This window comes from Mustela nivalis (genome assembly GCF_964662115.1).
Source record: "Mustela nivalis genome assembly, chromosome: 16".
In the NCBI taxonomy this organism is placed as follows: Eukaryota; Metazoa; Chordata; class Mammalia; order Carnivora; family Mustelidae; genus Mustela; species Mustela nivalis.
In genome coordinates this window covers 45527195-45547115 of record NC_139035.1, presented here as the reverse complement: position 1 = coordinate 45547115, position 19921 = coordinate 45527195, and the positions used below count along the sequence as shown (strand labels likewise).

Here is a 19921-nt window from a genome sequence, read left to right as displayed (position 1 = left end):
TCTGTCTATCAAATAAATAAAAATCTTAAAAAAAATTTTTTTTTATTCCGTTTATAGCTCTTTTTGTCTTTAGACTTACAGCAGAGTATCACAACACTGCTTTCAAAAGTTACTTCAATTCCTTGCTTCCTTCTCTCCTCAGTGTGGCTATGCTAGTCATTTGTTCTGCCGTTGGGTTTATTTGTTAGTCTTTGTTTTCCACCTGGGGTTTCACCCACATCCTTGTTTTATTTATCTGTGTATCTATGTCTCAAATACGGGAAACACGAATGCAGTTCTAAACGTCACAATTACACAAAAAACAATGTCCAGAGAAATGTCACTTCCCTCCCACTCCCACCGCCCCCCCTCCTTTGCACCCCATCTTGCACCCGTGTCCTGTGCAGGAACAATCCAGTATTCGTTTTCAGACTCATCCTTCCTGCATTTCTTCTTGCCAAAGTGAGAAGACACATGTGCATTCTTTCATCTTCTTCTTTCTACATAAAAGGTAGCATGCTCTCGATATTCTTTCCCACTTTGCTGGTTTGTTTTTTTTTTTTTTTTTGGCTTGATAACATGTTCTGGAAATCCCTCCACATAATTTCATGGAGATCATGCTCATTATTTTTTCCTAACTGCCTCGTATTCAGGTAGAGTCGAGCTGATGTAACCACTCTTCTGTGTGATGGTACTGAGGTTGTTCTTTATATTTTCTATAAATGAGTTGCAACAAATCACCTCGAGTATATAGATCTTTATAGTGTCGGAGGTCCATCTTCAGAGTAAATTCTTACAAGGACTGCTGGATCTGAAGATAAATGCATCTGTAGTTCTGCTAGGTATCGCTAGATTCCCCTCTGGAAGGGTTGTACTAGTCTGTAGCTCCACCAGCAATGTGGAAACACACCTGTTTCCCCAGAGCCACACCACGGCAATGTCCCTGCATGCACCACGCATGTGCGGGGCAGAGACGGGAACGTTGGAGCCATAGGATCTGGAAGTGTCCCCTCCTGGGCTCCTCCAGAGCTACCCTTTTGGGCCTGGCCACAGTTATGTTGTGTCTTCCCTGGGAAGCTGCAGCCACCTCTTTCCTCCCATGGCCTTGTCTCCAACCAGCAGCTTTTTTTTTTTTTTTAGAGATTTTATTTATTTATTTGACAGAGAGAGATCACAAGTAGGCAGAGAGGTAGGCAGAGACAGAGAGGGATGCAGGCTCCCTGCTGAGCAGAGAGCCCATTGCGGGACTCGATCCCAGGACCCTGAGATCATGACCTGAGCTGAAGGCAGAGGTTTAACCCACTGAGCCACCCAGGCGCCCCAGCAGCTCTTTTTAAAGAGCTCTCTTTGTTCAGAATTCTCCAGGAGCTTCCCACCTCACTCAGAATAAAATCTGAACACGTCCCTTAGATGAGGAAACCCAAGGAGTCTGGCCTCTGGCTTGGTCTGCCGCCCCTCCCCCTCTCCTCTCTCTGCTCTGGCCTCCTGGGCCTCCTGCATTTGCCAAGGATCTCTGCACTTGATGTTCCCTCTCTCTGAAATACCACGTGGCTCACTTCCTCACTTTTCTTCAGGACTCTACTCCAATGTCACCCTCCAAGGTGACCTTAGGGCCTTTCCCTGACCAACCCACCTAGACCATGTCCCCTGTCCATTCTCTGGCTCTTTGCCTGGTTTTTCTTCGGGACACTCACCATCACCAGACACACAGTACATTACTGTGTTTATTTATTAGCTAACCAGCTGATCATCTATTTATCTGGCCTTCGGTAGAATATAAGGTTCACAGAGGCAGAAACTTTTTCTTGGCACACAATGAGCAATCTCTTTCTCTCTATAAATTTGCTGGATGACCGAAGACACCGCACAGCAGAAAGAACAGGAGTTCAGACTCTCTTCTTCTTATTGTCCTTAAGACACAAATAATTTTTCCTCCCCAGTACTCAGGAGGACTTATCTTTGCCAATTGCCTGATCATTAATCATTACTATCTTGTAAAATTTCTTATACTGCCATTCTGAATGGCTACTGCTTATCTCTTTTTATTTAGCTCTCCCACTGAGTATTTATTTTCTCCCAACTGCATCATAAGATCAAACAGAGACAGAAACAGTGCACAATCCCTGTTTTTTGTTTTCCCATTTCACAATGCACAGCGCCCAGCACTGATCAGGGGCTTGATAAATATTTGTTGACTGTTGATATATGATGCTGTTACTTCAGGCGAATAGGGACAAGATGAAAAAAATTGTAGCTGATTAGAATGAGATAAGCTGTAAGCGTGCTAAAATAATTACTATTCCAAAAATGAACCCAAGCGATGTGTCAGCCTACTGGGAGGAAGGGAGAGAAAATGTCTGCCCCTGCACAGACTCCAAGGATCATCTCTGTACCTCTCTAGCTGCAAGAAGGTTCATTCTGTCCCTTTTCCTATAACGAGATAAGACGGCAACCCAAAACAATTTCTGATGTCCAGTTCCTAGAAATCTTCACGCTGCTTGCTCAGATATCTGTGCCTCCTACACGCTCTTGACAATTAGAAGCTTGATTCTCTGGCGGTTCCTCTCCATCGCTAGATTCTGTGCCAGCAGCCTGAGAGCTGGTGAAGAATGGAGTGTATGAGAGCCCGCTTCATGTAGGAGCAGAGAGTGTGATCCAAGCTTAGGCAGAGGACGAGCCAGGCCCCAAAGACTCTCATCTGTTGGTCACAGCTCGAAGACCAACCACTCCTCACCGAGCCCCAGTTGATGTTGCATCCAGTGAGATCAAACCAGAACAAAACCCGAATGTTATTAGGAATTGGTGCAACATCACGAAAGGAGTAGTTCTCAGAACAGTCTAATGCAGTGTGACATAAGGACTCAGGCTGTGTGGTGGGAGACGGACACACGTAAAGATGGTGAGTAATGGCGAAACCACCATCACATCCTACTGGCTGTACTCACATCACGGTCGTAATTTAAAAGTCACTCTTGGGCTAGAAAAGGGAGTGTGGTAAGTGGCTGAGGCAGCTGGGGTCAAAACATGTGAAGCCTTTCTCTCAATGTCTAGTTGTGGCCATTCTGAGGTAACAAACATTATGTGAACCAGTAAGACTTTTATTCCGTTTCTGAGCATGTCAGGATGAAGAGCCGATCACTATTCTTACTCTGCAAAGAATTCCTGGAAGTTCTTCCCCACTCTGCACAAATATGGACAAGACTGTAATCCTGCTTACCGTGTCTGCTGATAAACCGGATACAGCTTTCTACCACCAGAGGAATTGCCTGGCTGGAATCCTGAAAAGCCAAAGAGAAACATAACCTCAGAATCTTTAAACAGCACAGCCAGAAAAAAATGGGCCAGACCGTGCGGGACTCGTCTCGACTGCTCAGCGGCCAGTCCTCAAAGAAGCGTCTGGTCTTTCCTCCAAGTTCCAAAGCACGTCCACGGCCACCCCCTTGGAATGCCACATGGATGCCGTAAACTCAGCACATCCTAAATGCGGCTGATCACCTTTCATCCCTAATCAGCTCCCCACCCTCAGCCACCCCAAATCCATCAATCAGTATGTCCTGTCAAGTTTGCCTCCTAAATACCGCTCAAGTCCACTTCCTTCTCTCCATCTCTACTGCCAGCAATCCGGTCCGTAGAGCAGAATCTCAATTCCCACCCTCGCCGTTCTCCCGACCACGTTATCCTTCCTTCCCGTGGCGGCTAGGTTATCTCTGAAAGCGCGCACAACCCACTGCGCACTTTCTAGGCTAACTTCTCTCAAAGACTTCCCGTTAGTGTCTTTACACAGCCCTGCGTGTCTAGGGTCCTGCCTTTGCCTCCGGCTTCATCCCCTTCTGCTCTTCCTCTAGTCCCTCTGTTTCAGCCACACCGACTTTCTTTCCATTCCTTAGATCAGTTCTTTGTCCGTGGCTTTGCATGAGCTGCTCCTGCTTCCAGAATGCTCTCCTCACCCTGGGATCCCACCCCTCAGGGTCTCAGTGCAAGTATCACTTTCTTAGGAATGCTTTGCTAGACTTCCCAGATGAGATCAGGGCCCCTGTCTACAGGATCTCAGCACCTTGTGCTTGGCTCTCACTACCCTGGTGGTGACTTAATAGTGTGAGTATAAATATCTTGTTTGCATTTGCCACCGCTATAGCTCACGCTTCACAGGGCAGATCCCGTCAATTCTTGGCTCTCCACGACTGGCCATGATATTCTCACAAGGTAGGTGCTAATTACTATCAGTTGAGGATAGCACAATGAACCAAGGGGCACATCAGAAATGGGGTTTACAAGGTGGCTGGGTGGCTCAGTGGGTTAAGCCTCTGCCTTCGGCTCAGGTCATAATCTCGGGGTCCTGGGATGGAGCCCCACATCGGGCTCTCTGCTCAGCAGGGAGCCTGCTTCCCCCACTCTCTCTGCCTGCCTCTCTGCCTACTTGTGATCTCTCTCTCTGTCAAATAAATAAATAAAATCTTTGAAAAAAAGAAAAAGAAAAAGAAAAAAGAAATAGGGTTTACTTGGCATAAAAGGTAAAAAGAAAAAAACCCAATTCTTAGAAATTGTGGGAACTAATTGGTACTAAACTAAGAAGCCGGCCTCCCAGATATCAACCTTTGCTCTGCCATTTTCCTACATGTCCCTGCCACTTAATTAACTTCTTTTTTTTTTTTTTAAGATTTTACTTATTTATTTATTTATTTATTTATTTATTTGACAGAGAGAGAGAGACAGAGATCACAAGTAGGCAGAGAGGCAGAGAGAGAAGCAGGTTCTGCACTGAGCAGAGAGCCTGATGCGGGGCTCGATCCCAGGACCCCGAGATCATGACCTGAGCCGAAGGCAGCGGCTTAACCCACGGAGCCACCCAGGCGCCCCCTTACTCAACTTCTTTGGGCCTCAATTTGATGTCTGCCAGCTGGGGAGGGATGGGTGGTGAGGAGAGTAGTATTTCCTACTGGCACATGAACCTTAGTGCTTACCATTTACAGAGGAATTTATAGAGGTGGTGGGCGATATACTAGGGGCTTTAGATGGATCAGTCCTGGTAACAGTCGCATCGGGTGTGTATTGTTACTCTCATTGGACAAAAGAGGAGATGAAGGCTTAGCAAGGTGAAACAGCTGCTTATAGTGACACAGGCGGTAAGTGGCAGGGCCAGGATCAAACACAGGCAGTCTCCCTCTGAAATTGCACATCTCGCTGTTACCTAGCCTACACCCCTACACACTGTCAAGTGTGTATACCCAGCCTGCATCCCTGGAGCTCAGCAAACACTACCCAATATGCATGCCAAGCCATTACTAAAAACCAGCAGGGTTTTATAATACAGCTAAACACAAAATAATTCAGCTAAGGGGAAGAAAAACATAAAAAAAAAGGGCCCTAAACCTAGCTAAAAAGGGCTGTAGAAGTTCAGGACAGGGCCACCTAGCTGATTCAATTGGTGGAGAGTGCGCCTCTTGATCTTGGGGTTTGGGTTCAAGCCCCACGTTGGATATAGAGATTACTTAAAAAGAATAAAATCTTAGTTTCATTTTTTATTATTATTTTAGAGGGAGTGGGGAGAGAGAGAGGGAAGAGGGAGAGAGAATATTAAGCATGCTTCACACCAAGCCAGAGTCCAGAGTAAAACACTTAATTGACTGAGCCACCCAGGTGCCCCCCAAGCAAAACAAAATCTTAAAAAAAAATAAAAAATAAAAAGATTAGGACAGAGACTGGTTTTTAAGTGGTATGGGTCCTGTGGCTTCTGCCCCTTTCACAGGTTTGCTTACATCCTCAAGTTTCCAGCTGTGGCCCTGGGGTTTGGCCAAGATCAGGGAAGGAGCTGGATTTCATGAAGAAATTAGGCTGCCGAAAGCGTGTTGTGGCCTCTTACTCCCAGGCTTACTGGGATTGCTGCCAAAGGAAGGCGTGAGGATGCCGAGGTACAGCAAGGCTCAGGAAGGTCTCAGGGGCCCAAATGCTTGTCGTCATGACCCCGTAACCCATCTGCCTCCTCCAGTTTTCCCACCATAGCAGCTGGTATCTGCCCTCTTGTTGCCCCCCCTGACTTCCACCAGTCAGTCCAGGGCGATCTGAGAGGAAGAATCTTCGTCAGCCCTTCCATACTCTGATGAAGAAACTGGGTTCCACCATTAAAAATCAATCAACCCATCAATCAATCTCCATTTTTTGGAGGTCTTTTTATGTTTACCAACACTGTTATTACATTTTTCTTTTCTTTTTTTTTAAAGAGTTTATTTATTTATTTGAGACAGAAAGAGAGCAGGAGCTGAGCAGAGAAGCAGAGGTTAGAGGGAAAAGCAGACTCCCCACTGAGCAGGGAGCCCGACTTGGGACTTGATCCCAGGACCGAGCCCAAGGCAGACGCTTAACTGACTGCACCACCCAGGTGTCCCGTTATTGAAGTTTTCACTTCTAAAGAGTAGTCAGAGTGATAATGAGGTTAGTGATATGAGGGTTTGTAGAGGTTTTCTGGCCCCGGCTTTGTATTTAGAGACCCAGAGGAGGTAGGTTGGGAAGCTCATGGGTTACTGGCTTCAGCAAGTTATGGGACTGCCCAGTGCTGCCTAGACTTGCAGGAAATGGAGCCGTGACGGTCAAGGGAAGCAGCACTGCAGAGAGCAAGACACAAGCCTGCCTGTCCGTGGTTACCAGCGGTACGTCGCAAGTAGCCCAGAGGGTCAATCGGTGGCAGATAAGAGTGGGCTAGAGACCGGCCCCACCACACAACATTATTTTTCTAGTCTCCACTGCTCCAGTGGAGCCCAAGACAGAGTCTAGTGGGAGCAAAAACTGGACAATGTCATGAAGGCCTCAGACCCTCCTACTGCCCACCCCCTCCTTGTAATACTTCTGAGCTCTGACTGAATTCGTTTCCCCAGGATGTGCCTGTGTGCTCCCATGGGGCCCCGAAGACCCTCCCTTCACCACTGATTCTGCACACCACGGATTCTGCCCCCAGCAGCGTCGTGTGTGCTCTCTTCCTGGGTCTGTCTCTCCCCTTCTTCCTCTCTCCTTCTCTTCTCCAATGTTAGAATCTAATGTTTAATTCTTCAGTTTGCGATATATGTGGTGGTATAATCCTGGGCTGGAAGGGGCCTTTAAGGACAGTTGGGCCAAATCTCCATTGGACCAGATTAAGGGTCATTTCAACCAAAGGCAGAGGGAGAAAGGTAGCAGGCATCCCTTGGAAAACAGTAAAGCAGTCCTGTGATTTGTAGGAGAGAACAATCAGGAATGTGGCCAGATGGCTCCTAAATAAGCTATGGTTTGGCATAATTTCTCCTGAGGTTGAGAGTTAGGATTTTTGCCGGGGACTGATCTCTATTACATTTGTTAGATTTCCACTTTACCAGGGGAGAAAATACAAGTCTGTGCGACTGATTAGATGTAGGTGATGGGAAAGAAAGAGGCGTCACAGATAATATCCAGGGCTTTGGGAATGTGAGGAACAGAGAGCCCCCCCCTCCACCATCAGGAGAAACAGAGAAGTTAGGGGATGTGCTAAGGGAGTTAGAATGGGGCGGGGGCAGGTGAGACGGATGCTCTGGGGAGGAGGCGCTATCTCAGCTCCCAAGCTCATGTCCCGCCGATCAGTTCGACATTCGATCCAAAGACTCAGAACAATGGACACTTGAGTTAGGAGAGGAAGGTTCCTCTAAGGGAATGAAGCGAGAAGGGAAAGAATATGGAGAAAAGTCAAAACGGCATCAAACCTTGGGTGTGAACCTACCCTTAGAGAAATGGGGAAAGATGACAAGGAAGAGGCGAAAGTGATGGGAAAGAGAAAATACTGGGCTGGAGGGTAGCAGGGAAAGCTGGGAAGAGGCAGCCGAGACAGAAAAGGCTGGGGTGGTTTGAACCCAGGCTTTGCTAGGGTCAAAACTGGAACCCACAAGGGACCCTCAAAAGCTACCAGATTCTTTGTCTTGTTTGGCTGACTTGCCATAAAAAAACCAAACAATTATTTATTTCCTCATACAAGACTGCTCATCTTCCAGATGACTATTCACCTGCCTGCAGAGTGTAGAACAACTCTTTGCCGACCCACCATGAGATCTGAGCCGCTGCTGGGCTGGGAGGGGCGGGGTGGCTGGGGGATGGACACCGGGGAGGGTGTGAGCTATGCTGAGTGCTGAGAACTGTGTAAGACTGATGGTTCACAGGCCCCTACCCTGGAACAAATACTACATTATATTTTCATTAAAAAATAATAAAATAAAATTTAATAAAAATCTTAGCTGCTGGAGAGAAACTGCGACAGCAGAATGGAAACAGGTCTTTATCTGATTGGATTTTGGGTGCATCCTGAAGCTCTTACGCAAACCCAGCACCAGGCACATGTGCTCTGCCTGCCGCTGTGTAGACGTGGCAGGACGGCACCAGATGGGCGCTGCTCCCCTCTGACAGCGCGCCGGGCCAGGGCCGCCTACTGCCCGCCTAACCGTGGTCTCCTGCACGTCCACGGCCACAGGGGAGGCTGGGAGGCCCGCACACCTCGTACCTCTGTTCCAGCCAGATGCAGGACGCTCAGTTTCAGCCCAGGAACTGAAACGAACAATTGCTAAGTTCAGCCCTATCCTTGGTGTCGAAGGGAAAAAAGCCAGCTCCCTCTTTAAAATATCCATCTACTAATTTTATTTTTTTTGAAGATTTGTTTGTTTTAGAGAAAGAAAGCATGCATGCTAGTGTGTGTGTGTGTGTGTGTGTGTGTGTGTGCGCGCGCGCGCCGCAAGTGAGGGGGAGGGGCAGAGGGAGAGGGATCTTTAAGCAGACTCCCTGCTGAGCATAGAGCCTGAAGCGGGGCTCGATCCCACAGTGCTCAGATCATGACTTGAGCTGAAACCTATCCACCTATTAGTTTTAAATGCAAAAGATTATCCTTGGAAGGCAATCCATTCTTCTCTAGGGATTTTTTAAAAAAAAAGATTTTATTTATTTATTTATTTGAGAGAGAGTGTGTGAGCAGGGAAGCGGGAGGAGAGGGAGAGGGAGAGGATCTCAAGCAGACTCCAAGCTGAGCATGGACCCCAACGTGGGGCTCCATCTCGTGACCCTGAGAGCCTGACCCGAGTCGGATACTTAGCCAACTGAGCCACCCTGGTGCCCCCATTCTTCTCTAGTTTTAAATGAAATGATGGGAGAAGGGGCAGAAGAAAGAAACAGAGGAACCAGAGGAAGAAAAGATGCAATGAAATTTGTATAAATTAAAAAATGTATAATTATATCTGATTACATTTATACATAATTATATTTAATTATAAATTTTAAAATGTATAATTATATCACTACAATGAAATCCGAAGCAGGGACGCGGAAAAAGCAGTGACAGAAAAGCTAGGACAAGGGAGAGCACTGCCATCTGAGTATCTGGCGGGGGTGCCCAGCTGGTGGAGCCGTCACAGGGGCTGAAGACACTGTTGGGGCCGCTGACACAACAGAAACCATGTGCCCTCTACATTCGATTACCTCCCTGCGGCTACCGCCACTGTGAATTACCCACAATGATTTTTTAAAGCCTGGATCAGTTCTCCCCACCCCCAGCAGACACAAAAGACACTGCGGAGCGCTCTCCCCCTCCTCCCTGCTTAACGGCCTGCTACATAGCTGGTGTGAGCTTCGGGGACCCAAAATCATTTCAGTATTTGTGATAAAATATAATTAGGAAGTAAAACTTGCTGTTGCAGAAAATACTGTAATTATTATTTTTTTCTTTTGCACAGTCACAAGTACTATTTAGACTGTCCACTGATGTGCACTACCTGGCCCTGCCTTCCAAGATGCTGCCCTGAGATTGGCAACGAGAGCTGGCTGACCAGTGTCAGGTTTTAGTACGACCCCAAAGATCACGCGCAAAAGCACAGAGCTGAGCATCAGGTGGCCAGTCATTCTAGGGCCAGATTTAGCTTCGCATTTTTAGCATGTCTAAGAGATGCAACCAGGATGACCACAACTCCAGTAGAACAAAAAAAAAATCTGCACACCTACAGCCATCTGGTGTAGATGTCTGACCTAGGTGACCAGCTTCTGAGAGCTACTCACATTTGGAACTTAACTATAAAATGTGAGGCCCTTTTCACGGTGTCCTAGAGAAGCGACAGCATGGGCATTTGCTAAGTCAAACCAAATCTCCAGCAACGAGGAGGAGGAGGCACGACTAGAGAGGGAGGAATGTCAGGAAGACTCCATCCAGCTGAGCCGGCTACATCAGTGAAGTCGCTGTACTGTTAAACGTACTCTGACTGAATGGTATCTTCCAAATGCAGGCGAGAAGTCAGGAAAGGCTGTCCTGCCCACAGCAGGGTTCCATAAACACCTATGGGATGTGTTCATCATACCTGATCAGCCTAGCTCTTGCTGGGCCCTTACCTGCTTCCTCACGGTGGAGCTACGCCTGTGGTTGATCCCGCCAAATCAGAGAGGAACGGACCAGCACCAGGGAGAAAAAAGAGAAAACGGGATTAAAAACAATCTGTGTGTTAATTAATGAAGCAAGCAGTATTATTCAGTTCAGTGTCAGAACCAGCTAAGAGACTTACCGAGTTACTTTCCAAATTAAGCCCAATAAGGCTCCTTCAGAACAGAGGTCTCTGTACTTACTACCTGCCACCATTCAAAACCAGACTAGAAGGAACTAGTTCAAGGTGCAGGAACATGTATCTGCATTGGACAGTAAGATTCTCTGTTTGCAGGAGACCCAAGGAAACATCAAAGGAAGCTACAGTTTTCTTTTTCTTGGAAATCTTTAGAGATCAATTTTCCTAGAGTTTCAAGGACAAAGTAGCAGACTGGAAGGAACCTTGGCAATCCTTCGTGTGATTGTCTTGCAAAGCTGCATGGAACTTTAGACACCTCTTCTCAAAGGGACTGGAACTCAGACACAATCTCCCCAAGCAAGGACAGCAGCGCAGCCCCGCCTTTGGTGACATGAAGGCCCAGAGTCTGGCTGCTGGGCTCCCTCCGCCCCTTCTGCCAGGCCACTCCTGAGGAACCTCTTTGGAATCCCAGAGCTCCTCGGATCTAGTGGAATGCTCTTTCTTGTCTCATAGAGGAGGAAACTGGAGTTCGAAGGAGGGAAAAGAGCAGCCCACGGTCACCCACCATAAGGGAATTCAACTCAGCTTTTTTTCACTCCCACAGAGCCTTCCCCAGATATGGGGCTTCAGGTGAACTTACATTAAGACTCTATCACCAAGACGATATTCATTCCATGGGATTCCATTATCCTGGTTCCCTCTAGTCAACAAGACTGGTATATTAATGGGATCTTTACCATAATCCACAGTGACAAAACGATGAAAGCCAAATGAAGCTATTTCTAAATAATGAGCCTATAATTGTAAATGGCCTCATGATTATTGTGTGTGTGTTGGCAGATATAAGTGGTTGATATAATGGGCTAACCCAGGGTCTCTCAGGAGTCCAGCCCATGAAAGCTCTCTCCCCAGTTAAATCAGCACATTTTTAGGCATCTGAGAACCGCTGGCTGGATGCATGCCTTGCTCTCCGCCAGCTCACGAGTTTTCTCAGAGCAGCTACATGACTGGGAGGGAAAATATTTGGCTGGGGTCGGGGAGGGAGGGGGAGGTGGGGAAAGACTGGGAGGGCTGCAACCTTGTACATCAGGCATGGATTTCTACCAATGCTGTCTGGCAAGCCAGTGCAAAGTAGTATTTCATTATCCAGCAACAGTGAGGTGCTGTCATCTTTTCCACGCAGAAAATCTCAGGTCAAACGCTATCTTCTGATCTTCCTTCTCTGGGTCACAGATATCCCCAAACCACATGCTGACATCCAGCAGCTAAGGGTAGGTTACCAGGTTCTTCCAGAGCCAAACACTTCTTTTCCTTGCAGACTGGATGGCTTTGGGGAAGCCTCTGAAACTACTTCAGCAAATGACAACTCCCTTCATCCCATTCTGCTCAGCTCTCGCCCCAAGTCACAGCAGACCCCCTTTTCCATCTGAGGCCAGATGGGTTCAGCAAGGCAAAGGAAAGGAAGCAGTCCCCGCCCTAGTCCCCTCCTTTGCACAGAAACCCAACGCCTCTGCACTTCAACTCCTCAGCTCCTTCCCACCGTGGGACCCCCATGGGCCTCTCTTCATCCCTCCCACGGGCTGACCCAGGCCACACCTACCTTGCCAGACTGCAATCTGTCCGCTGACCTGTTGGAAAGACAAAGGCAAAAAGCTCACGTGGAAGCAGAAGGAGAGAGAGACGAAGACTCACTCCCAGGAGTTGACTGAAATGCCCTCCCCTTCTCCCCAGGAAGCCACTAGCCTCACGGAGTGACTGGCCTTCCAGGCAGAAAAGAAGAGAGACGCCCAGAGCCTCTTCCTGGGCAAATGCTGGTTCTCATGCTTGTTCCCAGCGATGCTGCTGTGTTCCTGATGCTGAGGTGTGCCAGCCCCGCTCCCCAAAGGGAAAACGGGGTGGCTGTAGGGGAACAACAGCAAGGCGGACCGTGTTTTAGAGAACAAATTACTAGAAGCCTTCCCAGGGGTGAAATCAGCTTCTCTTCTGTGTATGTGGATGTGTGTGTGACGAGGGAGGGATGAGTCTGCTTGCTCCAGAGTAACGGACACACACACACACACACACTACACACATGGTGTGAGAGTGGCAAGGAAAGAAGGAAGAATTGTTTGCGAGGAGGAGGGAGCAGATAAGAACCTTCTAGTTTTCAATCCATATGAAATTCTCTTAGGTTGGCTGGGGGTGACAAGGGAGAAATGAGATTTAATTGCTATCAAATTTGTGGTTCTCAATCCAATAGCAGGCCCTAATACTAAGTTTAATGGATCACAGCCATCTTTAAAAAAAGGAAACTCTTCAAGTTTCTAAGAATTCTTATGTTTAAAAAAAAAAATACATAGGCATATGCACATGGGCCACGATGTGATGTGTTTGCTTTCAGTTCACCAAGCGTGGTCTGCGTTCGATAAACCAGGGGCAACGCCAGCGGGCGCTGAGCTGGGAGATCACACCCCACCAGCCTCCTCCAAGCTCCTGGAAAAACAACTCCAAGGACCGGCGCGGGGTGGGGGGTGTGAGGAAGGGCTTCTGTTTGCCGTTAAAGGTTGCTAATTGTCGATTACACTTCGGCACATCCTGAGCAACATCCTCCCCCTCCCCTAACAGCCTCTCATTACTAACGGCTCCGCTTTCATCTGTGAAAATATTATTCCGAGCCATTATTTTCAACATCTGTCCCATTTCCATTCTGGAATACTCACACACATCAATTATCCCTCTGTGGCAAGAACAAGGGGCTCTCGCGTTACGGTGACAAATACATTCAGAAGGCGGGCCGCGATGACTTACACACAGGAAGGTCTGCGGCTATTTCTTTCCTTACTGCTCGAGCTTGTCATCTTTAGATGAAGGCAATTTGCGGCATTAATGAATGGACGCCAACCTTCGCCCCTCCGCAGCAGCAAATCTGGTACATGTTTGTGTGTGTGCGCAGACACACTCACACACACACACACACACACACACACACACACACACACAAACACACTCCCAAGGTCCTGTTCTCCATTTCACTTATGAGCTATGTTCAGATTGTTTTAGCCCAAAAAAAAAAAAAAAACTTGCTTCAAATAGTTCTGGGCTTTCTTTTCTCCGATACCCGATGAAGAAGCAATCTGATAACCCAAGAGTGAAGATTTTTCTGTAAGAAAAGCTGGGCTCCCAACACCTAAACCTGTTCAGCCTGAGTCCCTTGGTTGGCAGGGAGGAAAGAGAACAGGAGTGACCTCACAGGCATTCTTCACATAAAAAAAAAAATGCCTCTACAATCACAGGATCAAAGATATCAGAGATAAAAAGAATTCAGCATCTGGGGGAACCGTCCAGCACGGGAGGAGGATCGAATGGGAGGGAGGCTCCGGTGTGACAAGTGTGGCTCTCATTCCTGATGCCAATGATCCAGCAAGTACCCCCCATGCTTCTCTTCACTCTGCAGTTTGTCTGAAAAGCGCTCAAGGGTTCCTTTTACGCGTGCCTTCTCTGCTGGTCTGCCTCCCGCCAGTGCTGCCATACACTGCTGTCGCCTCCGCGCCCCGTCTCGGAGTGGGGAGATGAGCAGGGCGGGGGAGGGTGGGGGGCACTCAGAGGCACCCCCAACCTGGGAACCCCATTAACCATAGGATGCTGAGAGCTAGGCAGGACCGGGGCAGGCTGCCCAAAACCCCAGGGAAGCTTCTCTCTCAGCCTTCGCCTTCTGTTTGACAGCTGAGGAGACAAAGTGCAGAGTGCCAGTCCAGTCCCCTGCTCTGCTACTTTCCAGGGTCTGGGTAAAATCATCCTTGATTCCTGGACGAGACAGGCCGTTCAGTACCATGGCCTCAGCGCGGCCACAGCGGATAGGGCTGCCGCTGAGCCGCAGGACCCCCCCAATCGGAAAGAAAGCGCTGCTCTACACAGGCGTCTGGGGGTCAGGTCCGCCTTCGAGAAGCCTCTCTTCTCCTCAGAGCCGCTGCTCACCAGGCTCGCCGGCCCTGCCCGCCGGCTGCCGCCTCGGTCCCGCTACAGAGGAGCTGAGAGTTTCCACAAAGTGTCTGGAGGGTAAGGGACCCATCGGCTCCTGTGCCCCAGCTGTGGCAGAGAAGGGGCCCGGGGGAGAGCAAGCACGCGCCATTTAAACCAATGGATGGTGCACACCAGCGCTTCATTAAGCATCGGCCTCCTCCCATTACTCAAGCAGTCACTGGGGCAGCGACTTCCCATCAAACAGACTAGGAAAAGCAATGCATTCACATAACAAGATCAGGCCCGAGGGGCTCAGGATGGAGGCTCAGCCAGGTAGCTCGGGGCCTGGCCTTCCCCTCATCGCCAAACCTCCAGCCGAATTCCCACACTCACTTTCTCCCAGGGTTTTCTGGAGAAGGTCGTGCTTGGCTTGTAGCTTGGTGATGAGGTTCCTGCCCTCCAGGTACTCCTTCATTTTCTGTAAGGGAGGAAGAAAAGGAGCGGTCAGACTCCTGAAGAAGCAGCAGCAGGAGGGGAAAAAAAAAATCACAGATGCTCAGCTGTACAATTTCCTTTTTACAAGAGAGCATTTCGTTTCTGACCCGATTTCTACTAGGTGCCTTTTTTATCTCTTTGTTTCTACTCAGGCCCTGAGCATCTGGATGGCTGCTGATTTCCAGGATGCCTGAGTCGCCTGCTTTGTGTTCTCTGGGGAGCGAGCTCCATGCTGGCCAGTCCCAAACCATTTCTTAGAGCCCCTCAGCCATCCCTTCTGGTTCCCCTGAAGAACAATGGGCCAGGTGTGGAGTGGAGGGACTCACTGAGCCCAGATCCTCTTGGTGTGAGGACACACACCTGCCACTTGTCACCTCCGCTGATATCCTGCCACACCCTGGCCCCTCCCTGGGGTGCATTCCAGCACATCACGACTAATGCCAAGGGCTTCGACCCAGCACGCACAGCATCTCCGTCTGAGCTCTCTCTTACTCGGCTCCTTCCTCTCTTCTGCACGGAGTCTTGGCAGAGACCTTGGGATTTCTGAGCATTTGGAGAGAGGGGCTGCGGCCCCCCGCCCCGCATATACATGTAAAGGCAGTTCTCAACACAAGACAAGGTGATGGAAACGTACTTCCAGCTGTTCCACCCGTCAAAACACCATCGCTGTGCAGCATTTTCTGATCTGACCTCTCTCAGCCCTTATCTGCCCCGGGAGGGACTCGATTTCCCTGGACAATTCATCAAATCTTCAAAATAACCCTACGAACTCGGATTAGCACATCCCCATTTTACGGATGAGGGCACCAAGATTTGGAGAGATTAAACAGGTTGCTCAAGGTCAAACAGTGAGTGAGCTGCAGAGTCAGTTTCCAGACACAGGTCGTTTGACAATTCGGGGCGTGCGCTCAACCGACAAGACAGCACACTCCGTCCGTCAGGGTGCCCAGCAGAAGGAGGAGCAGAACAAAACTTCAGAGTATTAATTCTTTATATACGCGGAGCAGTTCAGGAGTTTTCAGAGCCCCTTAGCACATATTACCCACGTGACTCTGCAGAGCACGTTAGGGAAGACAACATCGCCGGCTGCTTGCTACAGATGCTACAGATGAGAAGATGACCTTGGGAGATGGCGGCTGAACTGCAGGTCGCTGCCAGCTAGGAAATGGGAGTGCCAGGCCATTTTGAGCCTTGACACGGTGTCTGTCTACACTACCCTGCGGCCGTTCACAGGGACCATTGTTCACCCTGGTTGTCTCCTTATACAGTGGCTCGCGTCTGCTGGGCTGGGGGTCATCTGCCCACATCTAAACTCAGAGGCAAATTGTATGATCCGTGACTCATTGGAGACACACGACATAGTGGAGGAGGGAAAAGTGGATAAAACATTTCAAATTGCAATACTTCTGTCCTTCTTTCGATGTATTAAGCAACAAGGATAATTATACATCAAGTGTCCACATAGGATGAAGGCAGGAAAGAAAGGTGAAAAAAAATAGGAGTTACTTTTACTCTGTACCTTTCTGTACAGTGTAAAATTTTAACCAAGAGTGTGTATTTCTTCTCTCTCTTTCTCATGCAAAAACAAAGAAAAAGCCTGCTTTCTCGGGGATGCACATCCTGCTTTCCCATGTTCCCCAGGTGCCCCTGCATGTACCTCTGCAAACTGCACATGGCCCGGGCACAGAGAGCTTCCAAGTCATGTGTCTTCCTCTCCAGACTGCCTTTTCCCTAAGGTCAAAGTCATTATTCTTTGCATCCCTGATGCTTAGTACCATGCCCAGCTGACAGGAGACATTCAATAAATGCTTGAAGAAGGAGGAAAGACATGAACAGTCTCATTCTCCTCTGAGAGAACCTTCCTCAGTGGTCACAATCCAAGCCCTCAAGTGTAGCCCTACTCTCTCAATTAAGTCTAAAGCAAACAAAAACAAACCCTATACCAAATCATTTCTGTTGCTTTACTTCTGACCTGTTCCCTCTGCTCCTTTGTGTCTGTGCACGAGAACATCTGTGTGACAACAAGACTCCCTTGTCACCTTCCCCTTTCCATCTGCTCCAGCTGCCCGCTCACCTGCTGTCGGGTCTTTCCTGGGTGACAGCCTAATCCCCACCCAGTGCCTCACCGTGGGGCTGGGAACAGCACGGCAGGACCCAGAGGTGGAAAACATTCAGGAAACATCTATTGCTAACATCTCAACCCTCAAAGGCCCCTCTTTGGCAGGTCACCCCAGGAGACTCTAAAGGTTTCCTAATGAGGAAAAAAAAACCTCACCAAGAAAACTGTAACCCTTAAGACAAGACCAGACTGCTCAGAAAACAGCCAATATTCTCAGAGGAGATGGATGCAAATTCCTTCCTCTCACTCATGTTTCTACTTGTGATTCCGGAAATGAATTTTTCATTCATGTCACTGTTTGAGAATTAACTCTGGCTGTCACTTGGCGAACCATTAAAATAAATAATAATCTGATAAAGATGTATGATGGGTCACCTTTCCAGGTCCCCTGAAATCCTGAAGGATCAAAAACTATGCTGAGGTCGACCTGCATCCCTAAGAGCAGAAATACTGGTTGGAAGTTTTTCCATGTAGGTAAGCAGGCGGTGGGAGGGAAAAGCCGTCCCGGAGTTCACAGGCATATTGTCACCTCCCTCTCCCTCCTGTTAGTCAGCCCTGGTCTGTATGAAACAGAAGCTGGGAGAAACTACCTGGCCTTTACTGGAAGAAGACCTCGGTTGCTGACTGGATAGAAAGGAGCCAAGGCAGCTGAAGGCAAGGAAGGCACAAGCGGCTTTCTGATGACTTCTGGAGACCAGCAGGCTATGAAAAGAACTGCTGGGGTGCCTGGGTGGCTCAGTTGGTTAACCAACTGCCTTCAGCTCAGGTCATGGTCCTGGAGTCCCAGCACTGAGTGCTACATCAGGCTCCCCACCCAGCGGGGAGTCTGCTTCTCCCTCTGACCCTCCCCCATCTCAGGTTCTCTCTCTTATTCTCTTTCAAATAAATAATCTTTTAAAAAAAGATTTTATTTATTTATTTGACAGAGAGAGATCACAGTAGACAGAGAGGCAGACAGAGAGAGAGAGAGGGAAGCAGGCTCCCGGCTGAGCAGAGAGCCGGATGCGGGGCTCGATCCCAGGACCCCGAGATCACGACCTGAGCCGAAGGCAGCGGCTTAACCCACTGAGCCACCCAGGCGCCCCTAAATAAATAAAATCTTAAAAAAAAAAAAAAGTAGGAAGGGAGGCAAAGAGTCTACTGAGTGGTTTGATTCTGTTTGCCACTAGAAGCCTTCAATTCAGTTTTATGATCTCATTAATTTACTTCTTAACAATTCCTAACTGATTATTAACTGCTGGCGATGAATTTTATTTATTGAGAAGTATTAATGGAACAGTTTTTCTCTCAGGGCCCTTCCTCCCTGACAGACACTTTGTTGCAGCAAGATGAAAGAGCCTGAGTTGAGAAACTGGAGTCCTACCGCTTACCTTGGGTGAGTCACTTACCCCCCCATCTGAAGAACCGGGATAATCTACCTGTCCCCCAAGGCTGTTAGCAGACAGCTCAGGATGACAAGCGTGGCCATGATTATAGCTCATAACCCAATCATCCGGCGGTCAGGACTATCCCTTCCTTGTATCTGAATCACCCGCTCAGATAGCCTAAAAACACAACTTCCCCAAACCTCTTTGCTTTGTGCTAATATATAAGACAGTGGAATCAAAACAGGTTTCTGATCTTCAGAACAAAAAAGTAAGAGGCACTAAGAATGTTTTTCCAATTAATTTAAAATACCTGTTCCCTTTAGTATGATGGAAGTATATAAATCTTATGGAACTTGCCGATGCCTTGGATTTTTTTGAAAAATATTATTTATTTATTTATTTATTTATTTATTTGAGAGATAGAGAGCGCATGAGCAGGGAAGAGAGGGAGAGGCAGACCCCCTGTCGAGCAAGGAGCCAATGTAGGACTTGATCCCAGGTCCCCGAGATCCTGACCTGAGCCGAAGACAGATGCTTACCGACTGAGCCACCCAGGTGGCCCTCCGCCTTGCATTTAATCTGTGTAAACTGAAGGCCATAAGCACCCACTGCTACAAAGGGGTGCGGTGGGTGGAGGAGGGAGCCGTGTTGAGCCGGCCCCATGCACGGAGACACACAAATGTCGTTATGGGGTGGCTGCGTCCCCGCCATCCAGGCACCCTGACGTTTCTCTCCTCTTCGTCAGTTTGTAAAGCCGGAAACGGCTGTCAGACAGAATACGTAACAGAGGAGACCTGTAAAATGGCAGGCATCTCCCTCTTTAACTGACAGGGTAGGGGCCCAGTAGGGACCTACTTAGCACACATTTCCTGAGTGCCTTTAGGAGAGGACCAAGATAAAAAAAGAAGATCTTGGACCACACCAGATCCAGGTCTAGAGCACTGCCCCAATGGCCAAGATATCATCTTCTCCCCTGTGTTCTTACCAATTTTGTACCCAAGAATTCAGGCAGTTTATCTTTATCAGCCATGACCTTTAACTCCTTCTTCACTCCTTCCCCCATATAAAACCCCGTAACAACCCCCATACACGGAAATACTTAGGAGAAAATGCCAGTCCTGGGCTAAACAGGGAGTGTTACTTCCCACGAGCTGGGAACTGGTTAAATAAAAATGATGGTGAACCCATTCATACAGTGGAATTCTGTGCAGCGATCTAAAAAAGGAGGCAGAGCTCTTTAGACTAATATGAAAAAAATTAAGTGAAAAAAGCAAAGTGAAGAACAGTATGAATTGGGCTACTTCTATTTATACTTCTCTTTATTTGATTTCATTGTATTTCTAATGTAATTCTATTGCATTAAAGGATAAGTCAATGGTTGTCTACACAGAGACTATCTCTGGAAGAACACAGAAGAAACCAGTTTCAATCTCTGGAAGATGGGAGAGGAAGTGAGGGCCAGAGAAGGGGAGGAAGCATGACTTGTTGTGTGTAGACTG

General features: G+C 48.2%; 1 protein-coding gene across 12 annotated transcripts in view; it reads right to left on the bottom strand.

Moving 5' to 3' along the window:
- The window catches only part of SRGAP2 (SLIT-ROBO Rho GTPase activating protein 2), a 230524-nt gene that overhangs the window by 32606 nt on the left and 177997 nt on the right, over window positions 1-19921 (bottom strand). For all 12 annotated transcript variants that reach the window (XR_014303733.1, XM_082702144.1, XM_082702139.1 and 9 more), the window contains exons 11-14: window positions 14835-14919; window positions 12103-12130; window positions 10336-10360; window positions 3197-3257 (exon numbers count right to left, since the gene is read on the bottom strand). Coding sequence is in view for 11 of the 12 variants with exons in the window: in XM_082702144.1 (XP_082558270.1) it covers window positions 3197-3257; window positions 10336-10360; window positions 12103-12130; window positions 14835-14919 (199 nt within the window). In the remaining variant the exon portion in view is untranslated. The remainder of the gene's footprint in view (window positions 1-3196; window positions 3258-10335; window positions 10361-12102; window positions 12131-14834; window positions 14920-19921) is intronic.